The sequence below is a fragment of the Sarcophilus harrisii genome, chromosome 5 (genome assembly GCF_902635505.1).
Source record: "Sarcophilus harrisii chromosome 5, mSarHar1.11, whole genome shotgun sequence".
NCBI classification, from domain to species: domain Eukaryota; kingdom Metazoa; phylum Chordata; class Mammalia; order Dasyuromorphia; family Dasyuridae; genus Sarcophilus; species Sarcophilus harrisii.
In genome coordinates, this window is record NC_045430.1 from 63,993,774 (window position 1) to 64,020,938 (window position 27,165).

The 27,165-nt window shown below is 39.3% G+C and overlaps 2 protein-coding genes across 5 annotated transcripts in view; one reads left to right on the forward strand and one right to left on the reverse strand.

Moving 5' to 3' along the window:
- SLC25A18 (solute carrier family 25 member 18) lies at window positions 1-18,074 on the forward strand. 4 transcript variants are annotated; one of them, XM_031939647.1, is made up of 13 exons: window positions 1-229; window positions 476-538; window positions 2,684-2,766; window positions 10,050-10,201; window positions 10,633-10,711; window positions 11,154-11,276; window positions 11,379-11,434; window positions 14,521-14,611; window positions 15,102-15,220; window positions 15,609-15,771; window positions 16,054-16,208; window positions 16,765-16,840; window positions 17,458-18,074. In XM_031939647.1, exons 5-13 carry the CDS (start codon window positions 10,689-10,691, stop codon window positions 17,606-17,608), a joined length of 957 nt encoding a protein of 318 aa, XP_031795507.1. In that variant the 5' UTR covers window positions 1-229; window positions 476-538; window positions 2,684-2,766; window positions 10,050-10,201; window positions 10,633-10,688; the 3' UTR covers window positions 17,609-18,074. The 4 variants fall into 4 exon arrangements, with proteins under 4 accessions (XP_031795507.1, XP_031795506.1, XP_031795508.1 ...); XM_031939646.1 differs by lacking the exon at window positions 476-538; XM_031939648.1 differs by lacking the exon at window positions 1-229 and having other exon boundaries at window positions 262-538; window positions 10,065-10,201.
- Window positions 18,068-27,165, reverse strand: part of ATP6V1E1 (ATPase H+ transporting V1 subunit E1) — a 27,280-nt gene continuing 18,182 nt past the window's right edge. Inside the window, exons 8-9 of the mRNA XM_003771347.4 lie at window positions 25,865-25,952; window positions 18,068-19,241 (exon numbers count right to left, since the gene is read on the reverse strand). Coding sequence (XP_003771395.1) covers window positions 19,179-19,241; window positions 25,865-25,952 — 151 coding nt within the window. The 3' untranslated portion in view covers window positions 18,068-19,178. The remainder of the gene's footprint in view (window positions 19,242-25,864; window positions 25,953-27,165) is intronic.

Sequence of the window (27,165 nt, forward strand, 5' to 3'; positions counted from 1 at the left end):
TTTGGGAAATGACCGTTTGATCTGAATTTTCCCTGATTTCCAGCTCCTCCTCCCCTTTTCCCTCCTCCTCCTGTCCCTTCATTCTCTCTGGCACTGCAGGCCCGTGACTGTGTGGTCAGGCTTCCCCATAAGCCTGGCTGAGATCCTCTCCCACACTGAGCCTTTGACCCAAACAGTGGTCACCAAATGAACATCTGCTTTTAGCCTGGGCAGGTGGGACTTGGCTCAGGTAAGTGGGTAGCCACTTTTGGTTACTATAGCAAAGTAAATTATTTAAAGGGACAAGCCCTGAAAGAGGGAGGTTTAGGGGATGGGGTGGAGGAGGAGGAGGGCCTAGAAGAGCTCTACCGGGCCCTGATATGTCTGAGTGAATAAACTGTCCCTGGTGATGAGAGAAGGGGGGGGGAAGGGGGACTGCTCTTAGTCCAGAAAGGGCGTGAATTTGCAAGCTTGCCACCCTGGTTACATGGAAAAGGCATCCTGCTACAACTTGGGATGGGAAAGAAGCTCTAGGCATCTTGTAGAAGAAAAAAAGGAGGTAAGTTTTCTGTCTGCTGACATGTGCTCAGAAACGGACTTTTAGTTTTAAAAAAAGTGGAACAGTGATTGAATAATGACTGTATTGCTCTTTCCTGTGACTTCCATCCATAGTAAGAAAACCGAATGAATTACAGGAGTTGGGAGACTTCTCATGACACTGAGAATTAAGCAGCACTTGGGACAATAAGGAAATTATTTCCTTAGAGCTTAGAAAAAGAACAGGATTTTGACTGTGAGCAGTTGGAAGTCCTCTTGCCTTTGAAGGTTTTGCTCAAGACTTGTTTTTCCCGGATGATTTAATCTGATGTTGTGTGTGTATTAGCTAAGCAAAGGACTGAAGGGAAGGAAGCCAGTTAAAAAACTCTTGTAATAATTTAGGCTCAAGGTAATAGGGTTCCTGAATACAAGGATAGCAACCAGAGAACAAGCCAGGGACAAGTCCACCCCTTTTTGACCAAAGCTAGACTTTCACATTACAGAGAAGCAACTGAAAAATCTGGGGAGAATAGATGATGGATGATACTGAAGGAAGAAACTTTAGAGTTCTACCCAGCAGATGGCTTAAGGGGCCTCAAAATCCCTTCCCCATCTCCAAATACATGTATAGATGCATCCAACACTGATTGATTGGCTGATCTTGGTATGCAAATTTGAGCTGGTTTTAAATTTTAAGGCAATTATCTTTAGAAGACCCCTCTCAAAAGTCATCAGCTGAGACACTTGCCATAGTAAATTTTTAGCCATTAACGTCTTTGATCAAGTGAGTTTCTGGGAAAACTAGCCTAGAGAGGTGCCTATGAGAGTCAACCTTGATGGGAAATAGGAGCAGAAATGTATAAGAAAGGATATAGGCCTGGATGGTAAGAAGAAAAGGACCAGGGTCTTGGCAGGAGACACCAAGGGTCCCACTGAATTTACTTTTGGCAATTCTGTGCTGGGGAAGGCTCAATGATCCACCCTGTGGATTCTTGTAGCACTGTCTGTGTCCTAAAAAGCCCATTTCTAGGCTTAGAGAATGCTGTCCTTGGAGAATGACTGCAAAGCCCTGAAGGAAATTTTCCTCTAAAACCTCCCACTCCCTCCGACAAAAAATCTGCTGGCTAGGGACCCTGAGAGTTTCCTGGGTGGAGAGGGCAGGAGATAGTTGAAAGCCATCCGGGGAAGCGAATATAAGCTTGTGAATCGAAAAACTTTGCTTCTAGGCCCAGTTCTTTTTTCTTTGTGACCTTGGGGTTTGTTTCCTTTGCTCCTTCTATAAACACAGGGTACTGTTCTGCCCGCTTCCCTACTCCCACCAGGAAAGCACATCTATGGAGTACTTTCAAGGTCCTCTGAAGAAAAACACTGAGTAAATTCAAGAATTCTGTTTTTTTTTTTTTTTTTTTTTAATTAGTGATGGTAACACTAACAAAGAACACAAAGCAAAGATTCCGTGAGGGGGGAGGCAAAAGTCACATTCAGGCAAAAAAAAAGCCCCCAACCTATTTGTGCTTTAGTCATATCTGGAATTAAATGAAACTTTATTCTGTGACTCATGTTTCAGGTTTTTGGTATTAATAAAAGTGGCCAGCTCCAAAACTGTTTTTGTCTGCATCCTATATGAGGCTAGTTAAAATGAGATTTGATACCCAGTGTGGAGTGATGGAAAAAAGCCCTGGGCCTGGAGTAAGGAGAACTGAGTCTTAGTCTCAATTTGAGTACTTAAGATATTTCATATCCATGGACCTGTAACTCACCAACTATAAAATGAGAAGATTTAAGTGGATCTTTAAGGTTCTTTTTCACTCTCCTAGTTTATACAGGAGTTTAAAAAATAAATCATCACTAACAAAAATAGAAGAAATATTGTCATTGGGTAGTTTAAAGGGTATATGACTTAGCACAAGTTATTCATTCCTCAAGGCACTTCTTAAAATGAAATCAAAGATCTTTGGGATGTTCAGGTACAAATAAGAATAAACATGAACCAAGCTATTTTTAAGCCTTGTGGTATAGCAAGGAATGTTTTGCTATGTCAGCATTTTGAAAGGTGAGGAAACAGTTACTTCTTAGAAACATTTTTGATGATATTTGTCCTCCAGCATTGTCCTGAAATGGCACTTTTTCTCAGAACCTCAAGTCAATACTGCTCTGTCACATACAGATTTCCTGATTGGCAGTGAGGCAAAGAGATAGAGCCAAGCTGAAGAAGAGAAGGGCTCCTGGATCAGGACAGAAAGAACCCAGGTTTGTGAAAGTTTTAAACCAATGACAAACTCTAAACAAAAATACAAAGTAGCCAAATTAATAAAATAGTCAAGGATATTGGCCTCTCCTTTTGGGGAATTTTTTCTTCATTCTTCTTTTTTTCCTTTGGATGGTAACATCCTTCCTGTTTGCTATTTTTTGGTACTTTACTATTTCTCCCTGCTGGTGTCAGAAAGGATCTCAAACTCATTTGACTGACAATGATATAAAACTACAAAATTCTCTACATAAGCTATCCTTACAGAATCTCAGAAATGGAAGGGATCACAGAGACCATCAATCAGTCAACCAATCAACATTTTAAGTACTTACTATGTGACAGGCACTGATTTAGGGATTAGAGATACAAAGAAAAAAAATCAAGATCCATTCTGCCCTCAAAGAGCTTCCAGATAATCTATACACAGTGATTAGGAATAGGAGAGTTATTGACAATTGGGGAAATCAAGAAACCTTTGCTGAAAAGGCCATTTAGCTGGTCCCCAGAGACTGCTCCTTTCCATGGTCAACTCTCTTCTCTGTTGGCAGGGTTTCCACTTTTCAAAGCTCCTTCTGACTTTATGTATCTGTGTCTGTTTGGAGTATGCTTCTCTGCTCTCAAATAGACCTCCAACTATTGTACTCTCATACTCATGGATGGAGCGTCTTCCTGTGGGCAAGTCACTGCTAGAAGCCATGAGCAGTACAGGCAAGGGAAAGAAAGTCTTTGTTTCCCCCACCTTAGGGGTCTCTTCAACCAAGTGCCCTTAAGCCTTGCATTTGAGCTATTTATTCAAAGCCCTATAATAATCTTGTCTGATGTTTGCCAATACAGTGAGATTGTTCCCTTTAATTCTGTTAGGGAATGTTCACACAGTGAAAAGGGATCAAGACATAGATATCTTTACGTATACATAGACCCTATGTTTACATTCTGTATGTTCATGAGCAAATGTGAATATTAAATGAACTATGAGGTCTCTTAATTTTGATACTAAGATCCTAAAAGATCCCCTCTTTAACCTCTTTCTTACCTCCTTGAATGTGGAAAAGAGGAATAATGGAAAAAGGGAAGTCAACCCCAAGAAAAATTTGAAGACCTGGTGTGAATCCAGGAAAATTAGCTAAATGTCATCTTGGCTTTAACAGGGCATGAAAAACCCACTATGGCTCCACAATTGATGAATGTTTCAAGAGACTTTTTTGATTTAGTCTTAAATGACTGTCTTGGCTATGTCTAAATAAGTTTGAGATTACAGTGTATTTAGGATTAATTTGGTTTGAAAAGTTCTGGAATTTTTTTCTCTAGCAATTAGTCACATGTAAACATTATTTTAAAAAGTCATCAGATCCTTAATTCTGAGTACCAGCCTTGTTATCTCCTACTCTTTATCCAACAGACTATGATCCAGCTGATTTGGCCTGATTTGGCAAGAATCTCTTGCTTCTGTTAAAAAAAAAAACAAAAACTGCCACTTCTATGAAGTCTTTCTTGATTTCCCCACCTGCTAGTACTCTGCCTCCCCCCAAAAAAAATTTATCTTGTATTTATGGTGTATTCATTTAATGTGCCTATATAACCTATGTAAATAAACCCTGAGCATCCTTATTCTAATAAGGATGAAGACTCCTACTCCCACTGACAAGTCAGGACCCCAAAGGGAGGAACTCGTTCTAAGGGTATCTCTAAGGGCTTAAGGGTTTATTTCTTTTTTTTTTTTTTTTTTTTTTTTTTTTTAATAGCCTTTAATTTACAGGATATATACATGGGTAACTTTACAGCATTAACAATTGCCAAACCTCTTGTTCCAATTTTTCACCTCTTACTCCCCCACCCCCTCCCCTAAATGTCAGGATGACCAGTAGATGTTAAAATATATTAAAATATAACTTAGATACACAATAAGTATACATGACCAAAACATTATTTTGCTGTACAAAAAGAATCAGACTCTGAATTATTGTACAATTAGCTTGTGAAGGAAATCAAAGATGCAGGTGTGCATAAATATAGGGACTGGGAATTCAATGTAATGGTTTTTAGTCATCTCCCAGAGTTCTTTTTCTGGGTATAGTTAGTTCAGTTCATTACTGCTCCATTAGAAATGATTTGGTTGATCTTGTTGCTGAGGATGGCCTGATCCATCAGGACTAGTCATCATCTAGTATTGTTGTTGAAGTATATAATGATCTCCTGGTCCTGCTCATTTCACTTAGCATCAGTTCGTGTAAGTCTCTCCAGGCCTTTCTGAAATCATCCTGTTGGTCATTTCTTACAGAACAGTAATATTCCATAATTTTCATATACCACAATTTATTCAGCCATTCTCCAACTGATGGACATCCATTCAGTTTCCAGTTTCTAGCCACTACAAAAAGGGCTGCCACAAACATTCGTGCACATACAGGTCCCTTTCCCTTCTTTATAATCTCTTTGGGATATAATCTAAGGGTTTATTTCTAATGCTATTAGCTTGAGACTCCAGTCTGGTGTGTTGTCACCAATAGAAATCACTAGACCTATTTACTATTTCATCCCAATATTATTTAACTAATTGACAGAGGTAATTTACTAAAATATACTAAGAACAAAAGTACAAATTTATCTCCAACTGGAGTCACACTCTCTTCCATACAACTTTAGTCCCTGAGGATAGTGGGTTCAGACTTGAAGCATTTGGTTTAAAGCGTTCATTCACTCTATCAAATTCTCATCCTTACATGGCACAGCCAGTGGGCAAAGTCACTCCATTAAAGCTGGCCCCCTGACTGCAGGACCACTCCACTACTGGGCTGGATTCCTCCTACAGCTCAGTGTGGAGCTCATTTGGTATGGATTCTACTTCCTAGAACTTTCCGGTCTCACAGGGTCATATCTTGGTCTATAATATCTTCAAGTACATCAGAACAACAAAAAACAAATGTGGAGAGGCAACAGGACAGATACCACAGGTTCACAGCCACATATCTGTTGGCTCGGGACAGGGGACAGGCAGCGGGCGACAGGAGGCTGCTACCGCCACTGCCATTATTTTCCCCATACTAACAAGAAAGCTGCCAACAGTCTTTGCCTTAGTTACCATCGGGAGAAACAAGAGATGCTCCCATGGGAATCTTTCATATTCACTTCCAGCTCAGTGATCAATTGAAATCTCATTTCTTCACCATTTAGTAAGGAACAGGAACCAGCCATAGAATAGTTATGCTCCAAAGTTCCTCTGGAAAATTCTATCACACAGAGCAAACTATGCATGCTCACACTGGGGGTGTAAATGACTAGTCCCTTGAACTTGTATATGTGTGCATTTATACATATATAAACATACATATATGTATTATATGTAGCTATATATCATATATGTACACATACATACACATATTACACACACAGAGTTTCCCCTCAATAAAATGTAAAATTCTTAAAGGCACAGATTTTTAAATTTTTGTCCTCATATCTCCAGTATCTAATACAGTGCTTGGTATGTAAATATTCAATAAATGATTGCTTGTTCATTTCCTTTCAGCATTTCACTGGGGAGGATGTCTTTTTAGTCTTAAAAATATATGTAAATTGGCTTATATATTCTGGATATTAGGTATTTAGCTGATATATTTATTGCAAATATTTTTGTTAATCAGTTTCAGTTTCAGAAATATGGCTTCTTATACAATACTTCCCTCCCCCCAAAAAATCCTTTTATGTATAACCAAACTATTTTTGTTTCTAATGTTTTCTGATTTGACTTATAAAAATATCCCTCCTAATCACAGTTGAGGATTTATTATACTTTGTTTTAAAAAAAAATATTTGAATTCTTTTTGATCTGATTTTCCTTGTATGCCAGTATAATGAACAAGGAAATATGTTTAGAAAAATTGCCCGTGTTTAACCCATATTGGATTGCTTGCTGTCTTGGTGAGGGGATAACAGGAAGGAGAAAGAAAAATTTATAACACAGTTTTGCAAGGGTGAATGCTGAAAATTTTTGTATTTGGAAAAATAAAGTACGATTTTTAAAAAATTAACCAATTAGTTAAGATTTTGTCACAGGAAGTGGATCCAATATCATGATGAATGTACATTCTTCAAGTTTTGCCTTTTTTTCCCTTTATATTTCTTTGCATTCCTCATACTTCTTCATTATAATTTTTTTTAATGTGTCCATCACACCTAGTTTGTACTTCCTGGTTCTCTTCTATTTTGCTTACCTATTTTCCTCTTCTTTTAAAAAAAAAAAAATGTTACTTTTGGAGCAGCTAGATGGCGCAGTAGATAGAACATCAGCTCTAATGACAAGAGGACCCAAGTTCAAATCTGGTCTCAGATGCTTAACATGGTCTAGCCATGTGACTCTGGGCAAGTCACCTGACCCCACTTGCCCTGCAATTCATACACACACACACTTTTATAGTATATTTTGATAAAATGATAGCTTTAATTTCCCTTTGCGGGATCTATTTTTAAAAATTTCCTGATATACTTAAGTTCCTTATTGATTTTGTTATGATTTTCAGTCTAACACTCTTAGCCTTCTTAAAACCTTCATAATTAGTCTTTTATGTTTACCTTCTTGTGTTTCTTTTGACTTGTGTAAGTCATTTTCTGTTCATTTCCAGTCTTTTCCTCAATACCTGATATTCATTAAATATCCATTTTTTCCCTTGCAGGATTACACTTATCTTTGCTAAATGAGTTATTTTTGGTTGCAGATCTAGCTCCTTTGCTCTTCAAAATATTTTATTCTATGCTCTTCAGTCTTTTAATTAAGAAGTTGCTAAATTTTATGTTATCCTGATTGTGGCCCCACAATACTTGATTTTTTCTCCCTAATTGCTTGTAATAAGTTTCTCCTCAACCTGGAAACTCTGAAATTTAGCTATAATATTCTTCAAAGTGTTCATTTTGGAATCTCTTTCGAGTGGTGATAGGTGGATTATTTCTATTTGTATTTTATCCTCTAGCTCAAGAACTTTGAGCAATTTTCCTTAATACCTTGAGATATAGTTTCATTTATAAAAATTTATTATTTCTTGATGTCTTATAAAGTCATTAGCTTTCTTTCCCTTTTCCAGTTTTAGTTTTTAAAGTGTTACTCTCTTTGAAAATTTTTGGATCTCTTTTTCCAATTGACTATTTTCATGATTTTTTTTTTTTTTTGCTTTTCTTACTTTACTCTTTTTTTCCCCCAATATTTCTCAAATGCTCTTATTTGATTTTTAAAGTCCTTTTAAAGCTCTTTCAATAACTCTTTTTAGGCTTGTGATCATTTTACACTTTTCTATGAAGCTTTTTTTATTTTAATAGCTTTTTATTTACAAGTTATATGTATAGGTAATTTTACAGCATTGACAATTGCCAAACCTTTTGTTCCAATTTTTCCCCTCCTTCCCCCCACCTCTCCTAGATGGCAGGATGACCAATACATGTTAAATATATTAAAGTATAAGTTAAATACAAAATAAATATACATGTCCAAACTGTTATTTTGCTGTACAAAAAGAATCGGACTCTGAAATATTGTACCATTAGCCTGTGAAGGAAATCAAAAATGCAGGCGGGCAAAATTATAGGGATTGGGAATTCAATGTAATGGTTCTTAGTCATCTCCCAGAGTTCTTTCACTGGGCGTAGCTGGTTCAGTTCATTACTGCTGCATTAGAATTGATTTGGTTCATCTCATTGCTGAAGATGGTTTCTATGAAACTTTAAAAGAAGCTGTTTTGTCTTCTCCCGAGTTTTAATACTGATCTTCTCTATCACCATAGTAGCTATCTACTGTCTATTTTTTGCTTTTTTTTTTTTTTTTTTTTTTTTAATGCCCTATATCTTGGCTGTTAACCTTATGTTAGGGTCATGCTTTCTTTGTTCCTAAGATTTGGGGGATAATATCTCAGGCTTCATGTTTCTTGTGCTGTTGTTTTTTGAGTTCTGAAGGCTTTTGACCTTTTGGTTCTTCCAATGATATATAATCCAAAGTCAAGGGCATATGGAGTATTCAAGGAAAATTAGCACCTTTGGTATGAGGGTTGCTACTTTTTCAGGGTTGCTCCTCCATACCTTTGGTGTCTACCTGACACTCAACTTTTACCTGTGGTTCTAAGAAACTATAAAATGCATAGTAGCTACCCCACAGTAAACCATCCTGGTAGACAGGCTAAACCAGATTGATGGTCATCAACAGATCTCAAATCCAACAGTCTTGTTTTTGTCACTTCCAGCGATTTTTTTTTTTTTTTTGACTATTTTGGATTTTCAAAGTATGCCATCATAATATCTGCAAACAGAGATAATTTAACTTCTGAAGTGTCAAATTTAGTCTTTTACAGCTTTACTGTTTTAGACAAGCATGTCTCTATTCTCTCAGTGGAAAGTCAGGGCAAATGTTACCCAGATTTTTTTTGATATGGTCACTGTATTATTCGTTTCTTGGTGGTGATTTTTGCTGAAGCAACTGGGATTAAGACGTGCACAGCTGCATTACTTGTTTTTTGCTTGACTTTTTCTCTTTTTTTTTTGGCAAAGGAGGGTCAGTTTTGTGAAGAGGAAGGTATATTTAGGAGTAACTGCGCTATGGAAATAGAAGCCATTTATAAAAATTTAGGAGTAACTGCGCTATGGAAATAGAAGCCATTTATAAAAATTATTTTTTAAATGTTTTATTTTTTTTTCCTTTTTGCCAAGCATTAACATCAAGGCCAGTGGCCTATAATTTGCAGATCATTCTTTCCTTTTTTTAAAAACAGACTGACATTTGACCTTCACTAGACCCATCGCACCTTCAGTTATCCCTGACAGTGGTTCAGCAATCACATTTATCATGTTTTTTTTTTGTTGTTTGTTTGTTTTTAGCATATTGTAAAGCACTTAATCCGAGACTGATGATAAACTCATCCAAGTGCTCTTTTTTTAAGTCGTTCCCTTATTTTTTGATTCTGACTCTGTCAAACTATTGCTTGACATTGTTATTAAGAGTAGTTCAAGGCTCCTACCAGGAGAAAACAATCAACATATGAATGGATAATGTCTGCCTTTTCTCTTATCTGCGGCCATTATTCCCACCAGCAGATTCTCCACTCCTGCTCTGATCTTCCATCTTTCTCTTGACAATTTTTTAAAGTTCTTTTTGCTGCCCTTAGCACGTCCATCCCCATTATTCACGGGTCGGGCCAAGACTTCGCAGTCATTCCCCATTACCCGTCGCTGTTTCTATCTTCTCGAGCTGGTTAAAGGCGCACCCACAGCCATCTCTTCGGACAACTCTGCCCTTTCTTTCTCTCACCAGAATTCCTTCCCTTAGAAATTCACTTTTGAGAGCACCTCATCCCTCGGGCCCTGGCGAGATCCCTCAGCATGGCCTAAGGCGGGAAACGGAGATGCTGCCGGCGGAAATGTACAGACCCCACTCGCAGGGCTTTCCTTCAGCCGGACTGTGAGGTGACCCGAGGGCTCCCTCTCCGATCCCCCTCCCCGCGTCAGGGCGTGGCTCTGCCCACCGCTTCCCGCCCTCGGGCCCCTGCCCACCGCTTCCCGCCCTCGGGCCCCTGCCCACCGCTTCCCGCCCTCGGGCCCCTGCCCACCGCTTCCCGCCCTCGGGCCCCTGCCCACCGCTTCCCGCCCCCCCGCCGGCGCTCCTCTAAGCCAGGCGCCACGGCAACGAAAATTAACGTACGCTGTAGTGACAGGGCCAGCGCGCCTGCTTAGCGGAAGGCCCTGTGGGCAGAATCCCCAATTTCCTAACTAAAAGCTGCTCCTGGAACTCGGCCGCGTCCCTGTGTGGCAGGGCGAGGGGGAAGAATCATGATCCGGGGCAGGGGGAAGGAAGATGGCCGGAGTCAGTTCCAGGGATGCTATTTCTTCCCTCCCAGCTGCGCCCGCCCGGGATCCCCGCTCCTAAAGGGGGCCCCACAGCCCCTCCCGAGGGATGGGGATGGCTACGGAGATTAGGTAAGTGCCCTCCTGGGCCCCCAAGCCGCCCCTGCGCACCCCCACATGGCCCCCCCCCTCCCTCCCGGCCACACCCCAGGGAAGGGGCGGTCCCTGGCCTAAGGCTCCGTGAGAAGCTCCGCCCCTTCCCCCAGAGGCGTTAGGCAGCATGGGAGCCATCCAGGGTTGCTGGGAAAGTGGGGAACAAACCTGGTGAGATTTGGGTTCCTCGGCGCCCCGGATGTGGGGAGGACGGAGTGGGGAGGTGGGAAGTCGGGGGGGAAGCGGCCTTGCGCCCCAGTGTGGGAGGTGGGGGGGCCCTTTTCTGCGGGGCCACCTGCTGCCTTCCTGACCCACCCAACCCCGGAAGAACCTGGCGGGTGGCTCGGCCTCGAGCGGCAGGGGTCGCCCCTCCCCCTGCCGCCCCTCCCCCTCTCCGCATCCTCCCTCTCCTTGCCCGCAGCGTGCCAGCGAAGCTCATCAATGGTGGCGTGGCCGGGCTGGTGGGGGTGACCTGCGTGTTTCCCATTGACTTGGCCAAGACGCGGCTGCAGAACCAGCTTGGAAAGGTGGCTTACACAGGAATGTAGGTGAAGGCTGCGGGGCGTGGCCGGGGGGGGGGGGGCGGCGCCGGGGCCCCCCAGCTGCGGGCTCGCATGGCGGGACACGGCTTCTGTCTCTCTTCCAGGATAGACTGCCTGGTGAAGACGGTCCGCACAGACGGCTTTTTTGGCATGTACAGAGGTGGGCATGACTGGCACCCCAGGGATGGGCAACTCGAGGGGTGAGGGCTGTGCGCTTGGCACCGGGGCTCTGGGATTATTCTGCAGTTTCAATTCCTTACCAGAGAGATCTAGAGAAAAGCTTCTTAAACTGGCGCCCTGAGCTCGTGGCAGGGAATCGGGCAACAGCCAGGACTTAGGCAAAAATAAACAACCATGAACATCTCTAGGATGCAAATCTGCTTTCATCAGCAAATGGTAAAATTTTAAGCATGCCGGGAAATTGTTGAAAAACACATTTCCAGCTCAGTGTACAAATCTGCTTTAAAATACATTTCTTGTTAGTATACAAATGTGCTTTTATCTTTAGCAAAGAATTGCTTTAAATATATATTTCTCGTTAGTATACAAATTTGCCTTCATCTTTAGCAAAGAATTGCTTTAAAATATATTTCCCGTTAGTATACAAATTTGCTTTTATCTTTAGCAAAGAATTGCTTTAAAATATATTTCTCGTTAGTATACAAATTTGCTTTTATCTTTAGCAAAGAATTGCTTTAAAATATATTTCTCGTTAGTATACAAATTTGCTTTTATCTTTAGCAAAGAATTGCTTTAAAATACATTTCTCCTTAGTATACAAATTTGCCTTCATCTTTAGCAAAGAATTGCTTTAAAATACATTTCTCCTTAGTATACAAATTTGCCTTCATCTTTAGCAAAGAATTGCTTTAAAATATATTTTTTGTTAGTATACAAATTTGCTTTCATCTTTAGCAAAGAATTGCTTTAAAATACATTTCTTGTTAGTATACAAATTTGCTTTTATCTTTAGCAAAGAATTGCTTTAAAATACATTTCTCCTTAGTATACAAATTTGCTTTTATCTTTAGCAAATGATAAATTTTTAAGTATACTAAAATTTTTTAAAATTAAATTTCTTTATGATTTTTTATCATAATGCTTGATTCATATACCTATTTTACATACTTTTATACCAGAGATCAAGTAAAAAAATTTCAGTTGAAAAGGGATCATGAGAAGAAAAACTTTAAGAAGTCCTGTTACATATGACTTGCTGGAGAAGATAAGTCATCAGTCTATCTGTGGCAACTGCTGCATTCTTACAACGGAGTCCTCTCCTGCAGCTGTAGGGTTAAATGAACATGGTGTATTAGCTTGTAAACCAGATAGAATTCTAGGCTGACTTAAAACTTTCTAGTTCTGATCCCAAATTTGTCAGATGATTTTGATCTTCCTGAAAGGCCAATTCCCATTTTATGCAACCCACCCCGTTGGTTCCACCTTCCCCTCCTGAGCTGTTGTGACAAATTACATATAACAGCATCAGCAAGAGGAAAATGGAGTAGTTGTTGTTCAGTTGTTTCAACTGTGTCCAACTCTTTGTGATCTTATTTGAGGTCTTTTTTGGCAGATAACAGGAGTGGTTGGCCATTTCCTTCTCTAGCTCATTTACAGATGAGGAACTTGAGGAAAACAGGTTTTAAGTGACTTGCCCTGGAAGCCAGATTTGTACTCGGGAAGATGAGTCCAAGCCTGGAGCTCTGGGCACTAGCTGCGAGTGCAGTGGTAAACAGTTAATAGTAGTTAAGTGGCTATAACTGTTGTTTGGATTGTGAGTGACTAAAAGGGATCTTACAGATCAAAGATCATAGATTATCAGTTTTAACTCTGCCATTTAGCAATTAACAGAAATACAGATTATTTAAGCTTGAAAAAGACTGAAGACCATTTTCCAGATACAGAAACTGAGGCACAGATCAAGTGATGTAAACTGAATCCAAAGTGACACTAGAAATTCTTCTTAATCTGCTATTAAAGATTATATTGACTTTTTAAAAAATGTAATTATTAAACTTACATTGTCAAAAGGCTTTCAATTCTTTAAAGACCCATATATAATTTAAACAATTAACCGAGAGGGTATCATTATGAAATGAGATTATTGTTAATAATTACATGGTATTAGCATAGGGAAGAGAAATGGCATTTCACTGTTCTAGGGAATTCTCAAGAGAAAATGCTCCCACTTAGGTCATGTGGGATGCTCAGCCAATATGTATGAGGAGGGACTTGAACCCAGGTCTTCCTGGTTATAAACTCTATTCATTGGTTTCAGGTCCAGAAAATCAGGTTCAAGGTCAGAGGAGGTGGCTCCATACATACATTTTATTATGAAATTAACACCTTTAGAAAAATTTAAAAATAGGATATTGACCAGAATTAGAGGTTTAATTTTATAGGTGTCCCAAAAACTTATCTTTAGATTTTCAAAAAAGTAAACCACCCAATGAAATTAGCAGTCAGTATAATTTAGAAGATCCCTTGTAACATTATTGATTCGATCTCTAACGTGAATTCAGAATTATGAAGTGGATCTTCCTGCCATTTCCTACTTCTTCCTGGACCTTGCTCCTTCCTAATTGAGCAGCTACCCTGGATCAACTTCACTTATCAGCACTAGAAAAATCAAGTGTACTACAGTATACTTCTCATATCTTTTTGGAGTTGAGACCCAAATGAGCAGAGCATAAAAAAATAAAAAACTAATTCCTACAGAGCCATAGCAAATTAGAGATGTTCCATGTCTTCTAGGGAAGGGCTGAAACTTTTTCCACTCATGACCCCTTTTTGCCCGAGTAATTTTTATGCAACCATGGGCAAATAGGAATATAAAATAGGTACATAAATTAAACATTTTCTGATACATCATTATTTTACAACTCCCACCTTCAGTTATGAAAGGGTTGTGAACCACAGTTTAAGAAGTTTTGTTTTAGGCGTTGGTTTGTTTTTTAAGAGCTGGAAGAGACAAGAATACAGGACTGGATGAAAACAGGAACTTTTAAGTGAATCCACAGACTTAATAAACGGGTAATACAGGTCTCCCAGAACTCTAGCATGTAGTTACTCACTATGCAAGAAACCAAATTCACCCTGCCCACTTATCCAAGTGGCCCACTTATTCATCTTAGCAATTAAGTCTCAGAAGAGATTGACTGTATATAGCCAGTTATATGCACAATGGTTTATCTTATTACCTCTGGCACTGGATCAATCCTTTTCTTTTCTTGTATCAATTCCTAGGGGCAGCAGTGAACCTAACCTTAGTCACTCCAGAGAAAGCTATCAAGCTGGCAGCCAATGACTTCTTCCGAGAGAAGCTCTTAGAAGATGGGTAATGGGCAAAAGGGAGGCTTGAATAACTCCCTTTGGTTTGCATGTATCTATGTGCATCTAAGTTTATACACATGGCTAGGGATTAGAGAAGTATTGCTTGCAATTGGGGATAGGAAGGGAAAAGGCATAATTCTAGGATGTCTGCTAGCTTTGAAATTTCTTTAAAACAAAAAAACCCTTCGCTCTTGTTCTTTCTAGTGATGATTGAGTTTTAATCAATCAGGGAAGAAGCAGGACCTGTCATGGTGGCTTTAACTTTTATTTCAAATTCTTTTTTTCTTAACATCCTGATTTGACCCCAGAATGTCCCTCTCCCCCTTGGTTTGGTAGTATATGAATGGCAGTCATTAGGGGCAGAAGCATTTTGGCCGATCACCACTTTAATTTACTCCTTTCAAAGGGTGAGAAGGATGGCTATCCGTATATGATAAAGGAGTCTGACTGTCCATCTGGTCTCTCTGGGGCTTGTGTCTGCGCTGGCCCTGCAGGTCGAAACACAATCTGATAAGGGAGATGCTGGCTGGCTGCGGAGCTGGAGTGTGCCAGGCGGTGGTTACCTCTCCCATGGAAATGCTAAAGATACAGCTGCAGGATGCGGGACGGCTAGGTGAGGCTTGGAGAGGGTACACAAAGATTGACTTGATTGTTCGTGTTCTCATGACAAGTGGAAAAGCGGAGTCTTTCTGCCCCTTCACACCTGCAAAGCAAGACTTCCCACTCCTAAGGGGCCCAAAAGCAAGGAGGGTAATGTAGAAAAGCATCATCTTTCTCTTTTGTGAAGGACTGGATCCTCGAGCTAAATACTTAGTTGTCATAAAGAGAGCTGATTCTCCAGTCTTCCCTTTTGGAAAATTTCTGCCAAAAATTTGGTTCAGTGAATCTTAGATGTACCCCGCTCCACCATGCCTACCCGTGGGCTTGGAGGGATGTCCATCTGCATAAAAGGGGAAGTCAGGTGGGAGAAAAAGGAAGCTTGTTTTTCCCATCTTTTTCAGTTGGTCAGCAGCACAGGACTTGCGCGTCTGCAGCTTCCCCCGTCAGGCCCTACACCACGGACTCCACCCCTAAGCGGCCTTCCGCCACCATCATTGCCTGGGAGCTGCTTCGTACTCGAGGCGTGAGTGGCCTTTATAGGGGTCTTGGTGCTACTCTACTAAGGTAAGAGTGGAAGTTGTTTTCTTGTGAATCAGGGTGCATTTTCCAGCAAGTGAACTGATTGGAGAGGGAGAGGATCATTCAAAGGGAACTTTGGTAGGCTACATCAAGTGTGTGCCTCAGTATCCCCAGTTTTGGCAGGATCCTTCCCCAGGGCCTCAAGACAATTGAAAGGATCTCTACCTATTAACTGGACTGGGCCTATGTGTTGCCAGGATATTGGTCTTTTTGGTTTGTGGTATAAAGCCCATACAAAGCTAAGCAATTTCTCCATCTCTCCTACAGGGATATTCCTTTCTCAATCATCTATTTTCCTTTTTTTGCCAACCTCAACCAACTGGGTATCAATGAAGCTACTGGGAAGGCCCATTTTTTCCACTCATTTGCATCTGGTTGCTTAGCTGGCTCAACGGCCGCCATTGCAGTGACACCCTTGGATGGTAAGAGTCTGGGGTAAACTGGCAACTCCGAGACAGGAGTAAGTCTGGGGTGATGGCTAAGTTAATTTTAAGGTATGCTTAAAAAAACATTTTTAGAGTAACAGGACTGAACAGTGTCATTTTGCAGCATCAGAGTAGGAGAAAGTTACATAAAAACTAGAGTATAGGGAATTTGATATACATAGATGTAGTTCTTCTACACTCCATAAAGGATGATACCAGTACCCTCTGAAGAAATATTGGAGGGAGTTGGAGGCACTGGAAGGAACAAGAGCTGTTTTACTTTCAGCCAATGACCAGTCCTTTTCTGCCTTGGTTTCCCTAGCTTGTTACTTTCCGCTCCTCCCCCAGTAGGCTAGCATAGGCTGGGGAAAACATGACCTAACAAAATAATGGGCTTCCAACTTTAGGGCTATGACTAATTAGGTCTCTTCTGACTTGCCTTGTCATGATATTTTTCTTTCTTGTTCATTCTGGAACATGGAGGCAGGGAAACCCAGCAGCTTAAAGATACCAGAGGCAAGAAATTGATAACTTCTTTTTCTACTTGTTTTAGTTTTGAAAACTCGAATTCAGACTCTCAAGAAAGGTGTGGGGGATGAAGCCTATAATGGGATCATAGACTGTGCCAGGTGAGGACTGCTGTATAGAGTGAGACTGGGTTAGTTCTGTAATTGTGTAGTCTACTTTTTATCCACAGTAATCCCTATCCCCAAGGACAATCTTGATGATCTGTCACTTTTGCAGCAATGTTTCCCTCATATCTAGCACTGTGCCTTGCACATCCTGGGTGCTGCTTTTTAGTCAAACATATGGAACCAATCCAGGGACTATTCACTGCTCTGTCCTGTTAAACCTCAGCATGTCCTCATTCCTTCCAACCCAAATAATGTCCTGTTTAAAAAAAAAAAAAAATGCTGGGACCTACCCATTCTACTTCCTTCCAACTTCATAGGAGAAAAAAATACTATGTTTGTAACCTCTGGCTGTTAAAAAGAGTAGTGAGTAGGAAAGCTCCTTTTAGCCAGTTCCCTCTAACCAGCAATTCAGGACCAAGCATACAGGATATGACTGCCGAAACCCTGATTTGCCATTATTAGTCTGTGGAACAAGGTTTCCTACTTAGGCACTTATTAACCCCAAGGGAAATTACCTACCACAATCAACAGTAATATAAACCAAATTCATGACATTCTGCCTGTGTTACACTTTTTGCTCTTCAGCTTACAATGTTGTTCTTTCTTTCCAGGAAAGTCTGGACTCGTGAGGGACCTGCTGCCTTTATGAAAGGGGCTGGCTGCCGGGCCCTAGTCATAGCACCTCTTTTTGGTATTGCCCAAGGTGTCTATTACCTTGGTATTGGGGAAAGCATCTTAACATTTTTCTTTAGATCTAGCTAATAAAGGACTCTAGCAGATATAACAGTACTCTTTTAATAGTTGCTAAACACTGAGAAATGAACCTGGTGTCACATTCCTAATTATAATAGGAATTAATTTCAGACATTGGGGGAGGGAGGGGGGAGAAAAATCAGAAATGTAAGCGATAATTATGAGAACCTAAGTAACTAACTATAGCAACTCCAAATCGTGACCAGTTCAAGGATCAGGGTGACTAGAGCTGATGAGCATTCTCTGGGAAGTCGCTTCAGCTATATGCATGAAAATCAATCATTCTTAAAGGAGTCACTGAGATCAAGCCTCAGCATTGTTGATAGTTAATGTTAGAGATAAAAAAAGTTTGCTATGAAAAGTTTAAGAGAAAACTAAACAAAGATAGAGTGAAGACTGGCTGGTTTTTTTTTAAGGCAACAATACTTGTATCTTATCTGAACAAAATAAACATTAAAACAAGCAATGGACAAAGCACTGTTACAAGTTTCTTTATATCAATAATTACTTTTTATGTATGAATGAGCGCTGCAATGGGTTTTAAGTTCTTCTGCCATCAATGGGGAGGTCTTGGAGAAGTCATTTAGCCTAGTCTAGCGATAGTAGGAATTCTCTAAGTTCACTATGAGGAAAAAAAAAGTGAGCTTACAAATGTTTTCATTTCCAAGAAAAAAGGACTACAAAAGCCACTTCTTTTCCACACATCCCAAGACTATTGTAATAGGAGATTGGAGAGGATGGTGCTAACATGGTTACTACACACTCTTGAATGCAAATCCACCATGACAAACAATTTTAGCCCAAATGGATTAAAACACTTTCCCACCAAATATTTTAGAATCTTTAAATGGGATGTACTATGTTACTCTAGCATATGAGGTCAGAAAGTAAGACATCAACTTGGTACAGACTTTAAAAAAAAAAATAAGAAATGTAGTGATTCGTGAAGTAAATGCTCCAAAGCAGGCTAAAAGCTATTCTTTCCTAGATAACACCTTCAATATTTCACCTCATCTCTCAAGTCTGTATATGCCCTGAATAAGAGATTATTGTAGTTTGATCCACATAGTTTTTATTTTAATAAATAAAGCATATTCACACCTTTTTGAATCACAGATACAACTGAAGAAAGCCTCTAAGCCCAAATAGTTACAGGGGTAATACTATTGATGCTGGAGTGAATGCATGCTCCTTATGCATTTTAATGTAACTTACAGAAATCAAATACAAAGAAACTATAATATACCTCACATACACAGAGCTCACTCCAATCTAAGGCAGATCACAGAAGGATTCTCAGTGAAAACCATGCAAATGATATGTATTCCCCTTGTCCCTAGAATGTAGAGATCAGAACCTGTCATTTCTATATCAACTAGGTTACTTCTTGACAGTTTTTAAGTCCATAAATTCTCTCCCAAAGTTAACATTTAGGCTGATGGCATTCTACACAAAGACTATTCCACAAAGGACAATGTCAGAGCATCAAAGAAGAGGAAATTGATAGTTGTTTCTTCAATTTTAGACACTTTTATAACATCAACACAGAAGATGGAATGGATCCCACCTCATCAGAGGCTTAGTCCAAAAATTTCCTGTTGGCATTAGCACCAAACAAAGCCCCACGGACTTCTGGCATCATCTGTGAAGAGAAAGAATAGATTTTTATTTGCCTCCATTAATAGTTAACTCATATAACATTCAGTTAACTACTTTTTTCTTCATTCCCTACTATGTGCCAGATAGGCAACTCGGTGGTGCTGTGGTGTCCAGCCTAGAGTCAGGAAAACACCTGTTCAAATCTGGGTGTCCAGCCTAGAGTCAGGAAAACACCTCTTCAAATCTGGCTCAGATTCATTTTTATAAAATTCTGAGTTACAGATTTTTTTCTCTCTTCTTTATTTCCCTCCCCCTCAAAAAAGCAAGCAATTTAATATAGATTATACATATACAATGATTTTAAACATTAAAGAAAATATATTAATATGTAAATCAGGGGTCCCCAAACTAGGACTGCGGGCCAGATGCGGCCCACCAAGTTATGACAAAATCAGACCAGAAGTGAAGTTCGATCTAAACTCTCATTAGCAATGCACACTTCCGGCACTGGGCTGAGGCAGCAGAGACAGAGTGTGAGGTGATACCGAGGTGAGATGAGTTCCCAGGCCGGGGTGTGTGGTGTGGGGAAGGGAGAGAGATGCAGAAGAGGGAGAATTGATGGCCCGCAGCCTTGTTCAGTAACGGCAGTCACCACAATAGACAGACAGGTGCGGGGGATGTATAGTGCATGCTGCGCATGTCACGGCCGCTAATGGAGGAATTCACTGCAGCAGTGAAGGTTGGAAGCAGGAGTGCAAAGAACGGGAGAGAGAGTGCGGGAAACAGAGGCATCACAGCACAGAGGCAGCTTGGAGGAAGTTGGGCATTGCAGTCTGTATGTCTCTGTGTGGGCAAAGTTATTGCTGGTATACTGTTTCTGTAGCGCTGTACATATATATATGTATTTTACTAATAGCAATTTGGAATCCCTAGGAAATAATGATGTCAAGAAAAAGAAAAATTGACTCAGAGTGTAGGATATTCAAAGAACAGTGGACTTATGATTACTTTTTCATGCAGTACAAGGAAAGAGCTGTATGTCTGATATAGTATATATCAGAATATAGTCTCTATGTTCAAAGAATATAATTTGCGTCGACACTATAAAACTCAACACAAAGATAAATATGATTGGTTGGTTGGAGAACTGAGAAAAGATAAAATATTAAAACTGAAAAATACATTGACAATTCTGCAAAATACTTTTGTGAAGCAGAAGCAGCTAAATATTTCATCACTGCGAGCAAGTTTTCAAGTTGCCAAGCTAATAGCACGCACTGGCAAACCATCTGTGGAGGGAGAATTTGTTATAGAATGACTTCTTTCTGTTGCCAAAGAGATGTGTCCAGAGGAGGCCAATTTATTTAGTACAGTGAGTCTTTCAGGACCTACAATTACATGGAGGATTGAAGAAATGGGAGACAATCTGCATCAGCATTTGTAAAACTCTATTAGAAAAATGTCGTTTTTCCTTGGCACTCGACAAAAGCAATGATGTTCGTGATTCTGCACAATTTCTAATTTTTATTCGTGGGACCAATGATTATTTTGAAGTCACAGGAGAGTTTGCTGCACTGCAAAGCATCAAAGGAACAACTATAGGAGAGGATATCTATGAAAAGGTTTGCCAAACTATGAATGGTTTGGAGCTGGACTAGGCTAAACTAGCCAGTGTGACAACTGACGGTGCTCCTAGCATGGTGGGGTCTAAGAAAGGAGTAATTGCTTGCATTAACCAAGAGATGGATAAACATATTCATTCTCATCCAATAGCCATACACTGCCTCATCCACCAACAAGTGCTGTGTAGTAAATCACTGAAGTGGGACTCTGTTATGAAAATTGTGGTATCCTATACCCAGAAAAAGAACTCTGGGAGATGACTAAAAACCATTACATTGAATTCCCAATCCCTATATTTATGCACACCTGCATTTTTGATTTCCTTCACAAGCTAATTGTACAATAATTCAGAGTCTGATTCTTTTTGTACAGCAAAATAATGTTTTGGTCATGTATACTTATTGTGTATCTAAGTTATATTTTAATATATTTAACATCTACTGGTCATCCTGCCATTTAGGGGAGGGGGTGGGGGGGTAAGAGGTGAAAAATTGGAAAGAGGTTTGGCAATTGTTAATGCTGTAAAGTTACCCATGTATATATCCTGTAAATAAAAGGCTATTAAATTAAAAAAAAAAAAAAAATTGTGGTATCTTGTGTTAACTTCATTAAAGCTAATGCACTAAATCACAGACAATTTCAGGAATTTCTGTCTGAGCTAAATGTTGAGTATGAAGATGTTCTATATCACACAGAAGTCCATTGGCTGAGTCTAGGGAGAATTTTGAAATGTTTCTATGACTTACTTCCACAGATTACACCTTTTCTGCTTTCAAAAAACAAAGAAGTACCAGAGCTCAATGATGCAGAATGGAAATGGCACCTTGCCTTTCTGACAGATGTAACAGAGCTACTCAACAATTTCAATATGCAACTTCAAGAAAAGGGGAAGCTCATCTGTGATATTCAATCACATGTCAAAGCATTTGAAGTAAAATTAGGCCTCCTCATCAAACAAGTGAAGGAGGAAAACTTCTGCCACCACCCCACAACTCAAAATTTGTTAGTGGAAAAACCGCTGATTGCACTCCCAAACAAAACATGTATGGATTCACTGGAAAAATTGCAAAAGGAATTCCAGCTTAGATTTAAAGAGTTTTATCTCCACAAACAAGACATACAGCTTTTCCGTAACCCATTTTTTACTGACACTGAAAATGTGGATACAATTTACCAAATGGAACTGGCTGAACTGCACAATTGTCTATCTGAAAGATGCATTCAAGTCAAGCAGCCTTCATAATTTCTATGCATCTCTCCCTCTGAGACATATCCTTATTTCAGGAACCATGCACTCAAAATGGCAACCATCTTTGGCAGCACTTATGTCTGTGAACAGACTTTTTCTAGAATGAAACATCTGAAATCTCCAACCAGATCAAGACTAATGGATTCACACTTGCATCACTTGTTACGACTAGCAGTGACAAATATGGAACCAGACATTGACCATCTCATTAGCTAAAAGCAGGCCCATAGTTCCCATTGAAATACTACTGGTAAGTTTGTTGATTTAACTTTACTTCATTTTAAATATTGTATTTGTTCCCGTTTTGTTTCTTCACTTCAAAATAAGATATATGTAGCGTGCATAGGAATTTGTCCATAGTTTTTGTTTTTACTATAGTCTGGCCCTCCAACAGTCTGAGGGACAGTGAACTGACCACCTTTTAAAAAAAGTCTGAGGACCCCTGATGTAAATAAATATAGTTTTAGATAGAAAAGGGGTAACAAGGTTACACAATGGGCTCAGAATCAGACTCATCTTTGTGAGTTCAAATCTGACCTCAGATAATTTACTAGCTGTGTCAGTCTGGGCAAGTCCATAAACTCTGTTTGCCTCAGTTTCTTTACCTGTAAAATGAGCTGGAGAAGGAATGATAATTTTAAGTGACTGGGAGCACTAACAACTGAACAGAGGGGCAAAGGTACAGCTCAAGAATATCAGGGAAAAGATCAGCTAGGTGGCGCAGTGGATAGAGCACCAGCCCTGAAATCAGGAGGATCTGAATTCAAATCTGGCCTCAGACACTTAATGCTTCCTAGCTGTGTGACCCTGGGCAAGTCCCTTAACCCCAACTGCCTCAGCCAAAAAAGAAAAGAAAAGATCAGGAAAACCTTCTTTTAGAAAGTGGCACTTCAGCTGTGCTTTGATTCTAAGGAAATGAGAGTCCATTCCAGCTATGGGGATGAATGAAAGTAGGAATAAAAGGAAATTATGTGTAATCAGCTTAGAAAAGACACTCTTAAGACTTTAAATGCTAGAAAGTTTACATTTTATTCTACATGTAATGGGGAACCACCAGAAATGTCCACAAGAATGACATGGTGAAACTTGTTTCAGAAAAATCACTTTGTAGGTGAAAGATGGTAGTGCTAGTGAAGTGGTAAGTGAAGTGGTAAATCAGTACAACCACTGTGTAAAAGCAATCAGGAATTAGAAGTAAAAGAACTACTCGACTTTGGCACAGAAACATAAATGGCATTTAGGTACTATAAGACACATGTCTTAGATACAGAGAACCCTGGAAAGCTCTCCATGAACTGACTGAGAGCCAAGAAAACAGTTGCCACGTTGACTCTCATGTTAAAATGGAGAGAACAACTGGAAAACTATCCCAATGGAGTATTATTAAATTGATAAAGATCACAGTTAGGTCCAAAGGGCAGAGATGAGAAGATATCTCTCCTCCAACTCTGTACAAGTCTAAGGATTTGGCTGTAAAATACTGCATTAAGACCGGAGACCTTTTGATATGTAACTGAGCAGATTTTCATTTTCTTTAAACTTTTATGAAATTGGGAGGAATGGAGTGGAAAATGCAGATAATGTAAAATACCATATCAATAAAATTTACTTTAAAAAAAAAAAAAAGAATATCCCTTTGACAGCTGTGAGAAATATTACATAAAGTAGAAAAAAGATAGGGAAAACCCATTAGAAAGCTACAATAGTACAGGGCAAGAGATGGTAAAAACTTGAAGTGAGTAGAGGAAAAAGGAATAGGAAGATGGAATTTGCAAACTAGAGACCCGAAATAAAATCCAAACCCGTATTTTTGGTTGTTGGTCCTTTGAGGAGCTGATATGGTGTGAACAATCAGTGAACATAAAAATCTGCCCTTGAATGGCAAGCATACAAAGATTTGAATAAAATAAAGATCCCTTGTATGCAAAACCTGGTGTTTGGGGCAAATGAAATATTGCTAACTGAAAGCAAAAAGGAAAAAAAAGCTGCTCAATTCTCGATTTCTGGGTTTTTTCTACCAACAAAAATGAAAATGACTAATAGGTAACTGCCTAAAGCTAAAGAAGACAAGAGCTGCCTTGAATGAATCTAAGCCATTTGGCTCATAATTTATACTACTGAGTCCTACAAAGAAGGTACTGCAAAAGGAGGGACAAAAATCCTAGTTTCCAAAAACTGGACAGAGAAAACATTATGCCAAATATAGATTCAGGAGTTTGATTTTATTTGGCAAACAATTAAAAAAAAAAAAAAGCAGTGATTACAAAGAGGTTTCCTGTAGGCTACTTAGGGGGAATGGGCCATCCCAGCCTAAGATCAGAATTCCTGTCCCAGCCCAATGCAAGCAAGGGCTCATTCTATGGCCTTTATGTGGGTAAGAGAGAGAGAGACTGAGAAGTGCTTAGGAGATTCTTAGCCAAATCAAACTATATGAATTGCCCTTGCCATATTGAGTTCATACTGAAGATGAACTGTTCCTAAGCCAGAAAGTTACTGTCTCCTCCATCTCTTCCCACCCAAAACACGATTCCTAAGGAATCAGATTTCATACATGATTGAGGAACGAGTATTAAATACCCATCAACATCAGAAAGACTTCATCAGAAAAAATTTGGACTATTCCTTCAGGAAATTTTCCTACTGTAGGATTTAAAGTGCAGAGTAATATCCTTGCACTCCTGGATGAGGAACAAGCCTCTACCAGCACCACAAACTGTCGGGTATTCAGGAACACCAGCCGGTCCTGTGGTGATCATTTAAGCCTGAATACTCTTGTCCTATGGTCATTTTTTTTGGAAACAAATACTTCCCAAACAGCTACTTCTCTCAATTCCAAATGCTGCTCTCCAGTCAAACCCTTGTCTTACTATGCTGCAGTAATGCAATAGGGCGGGGCTCAAGGTTTTTAAAGGAGAGTCACATGACCAGATTAGGGTTTTGGGAAGCCTATATTTCACCTGATCCTATCCCTACCTCCCAGGTGTGAAGGATGATCAGGGTAGGGTGGAAGAGATAGAAAAGTTTATTTGGGAGTCTCTGGCAGTAATCTAGGTGTAGGGTAACAAAGAGAAGAAAGACCAGCCTAATCTTTTGACAATATAAGGCTTTCTCTAAAGGTTTCTCAAAAGGAGTTAATGGCAGCACCAGTGATGTTGGGAACATTTTATCATTTATACTTACTTTACCTAGCACATTAGGCCTTCCTATCTTTGGAAGTTTTTGTAAGGTGACCCAGACCTACCGTAGGAAAATTTCCTGCGAGAATAGTCCACATTTTTTTCTAATGAAGTCTCTGTTGTCAATGGATACTTAATACATCTACCTGAATCATGATGTATGGAATCAAACTCCATAATGGAATGATTGCAGCAGCCACTTTTTTTTTTTTTTTTTTTTTTTGCTGAGGCAATTGGGATTAAGTGACTTTCCCAAGATCACAGCAACCACTTTTAAAGGAATATTTATTTCCTTTCATTCCTACAATAAGACTTTGATTACATATATGTATAAAAAGAGCTTGGGAGTTCTTACTTTGACCTCAAATCATCTTTTATGTGAGAATTACCATCTTAGTATATGGGACCCAATGCCTTGATAACTATTCTCATCAAGATCACTGATCACTGCCTAGATATAGTTCCAGAAATCTTTCTATAGTAAAAATTTCTAGAAACAAAGTGACAGAATCCCAATTATCAGTGTTCTTCATTTGCAGACAAGCCAAGGACATTTGTTCTTTACACACCTCCCCATCAAAGCTTGCAAAGCGAACATCAATGACTATTTCTACTCACCTGTTGGGCTATAAGATCCAGTCTACTTTCTAGGGTATTAGAAACTTTTATTTTACGATCCCCATTATAAATCTCAACACCTCCAGCTCTAAAAAGAAGAGAATAATAATTTTTAGATTCAAGAAAGATGAATATTTGAGCATAAAATACCAGCCATTTAAGAAAATCTGCTGCCCCAATCAATAATACTAAAAAATTAGTGTAAAAAAAGTATACAATTAGTATAAAATTACAGTAATAGTTATTTCATTTGATAATGTAACACCTGATTCAGTATTATCCATGATCAAGCAAGCAGAAAAGGGAGGGCCCTAGTGGCTCTATGGCAATGAAACAATGAATGCCAATTTAAAATTTACTTTTCCCCTTCACATTTCACTATGATTACTCCACCCCTAAGTCCTCAGGACCTCAGCACCACCTACATAGGCTGGAAGCCAAATTCTTGCAATAAGGAAACACAAGGTAAAGAGTTCTTTTGGAACACAAAAATACTTTACTATTAAATATGAATTGGGACTTGGAAAGTTTTGTTTTATAAGCATTTATTCTGTAATGAAACCTGAATATTATCTTAAAAATGTTTATTTATGGTCCTGTAATTGTCTTCTGGTTATCTATTTTATATGCATTTAGTCTCCCTGATTAGACTGAGTTCCAGGAAACTGAAGGATATATCTTTTCTTTTTCTTTTTTTTTTTTTTAACTGTTGCTCATTCCATCATGTACAATAAAGGGCTTTCAATTGTTATCACAGAGACAGTTCTAACAAAGAATGTGGAATTAATTCAAGTCCCTAAGGCCAGTGTTGATCACAATGCTGGCTATACCCCAAGACTGCCTTGCCATATCAGCATCCTACACTGCAAAGGCAGTGAGTCAGGTTGCACTGTTTAAATCCAGACACATCTTGTGGTCCATTCTGACTGCTTCTGGCAGAAAAAACCCACCATAGTGATCTGATTTTCTTTAATGATATATTTTGCTCAAGAGTAGAAATTATTTTTCTTTGTTTTTTTTTTTATTTCTTTTTAGCACCTAGAACACACAGCATTAGCATTTAACAAATAGTAGCTATTTGATTTCCATTTCCTACTTCTCTGCAGGATAATGTCCACAGTTCATCCTCAAGGAAGCTGGCTTTTGAGAGATCTTTCAAATAATGAATGAGAGGAATATAAAAAAGACATACAAAGAAAAGACAGAAAATGAACTTCTGATAAAACAGTGTCAAGTGTAAGCTGATCTTATAATTATTCCCTATCACTGTCAAATTCTATCATAAGATTTTTAACGAGTTG

What these genes read in the sequence shown, in the direction of transcription:
- SLC25A18 (XM_031939645.1), top strand. Translation starts at nt 10,860, where the DNA reads ATGGGAGCCATCCAGGGTTGCTGGGAAAGTGGGGAACAAACCTG. An exon ending in AAGGTGGCTTACACAGGAAT is followed by an intron (nt 11,277 to 11,378) that starts GTAGGTGAAGGC and finishes TCTCTCTTCCAG; the next exon opens with GATAGACTGCCTGGTGAAGA. An exon ending in CTTTTTTGGCATGTACAGAG is followed by an intron (nt 11,435 to 14,520) that starts GTGGGCATGACT and finishes ATCAATTCCTAG; the next exon opens with GGGCAGCAGTGAACCTAACC.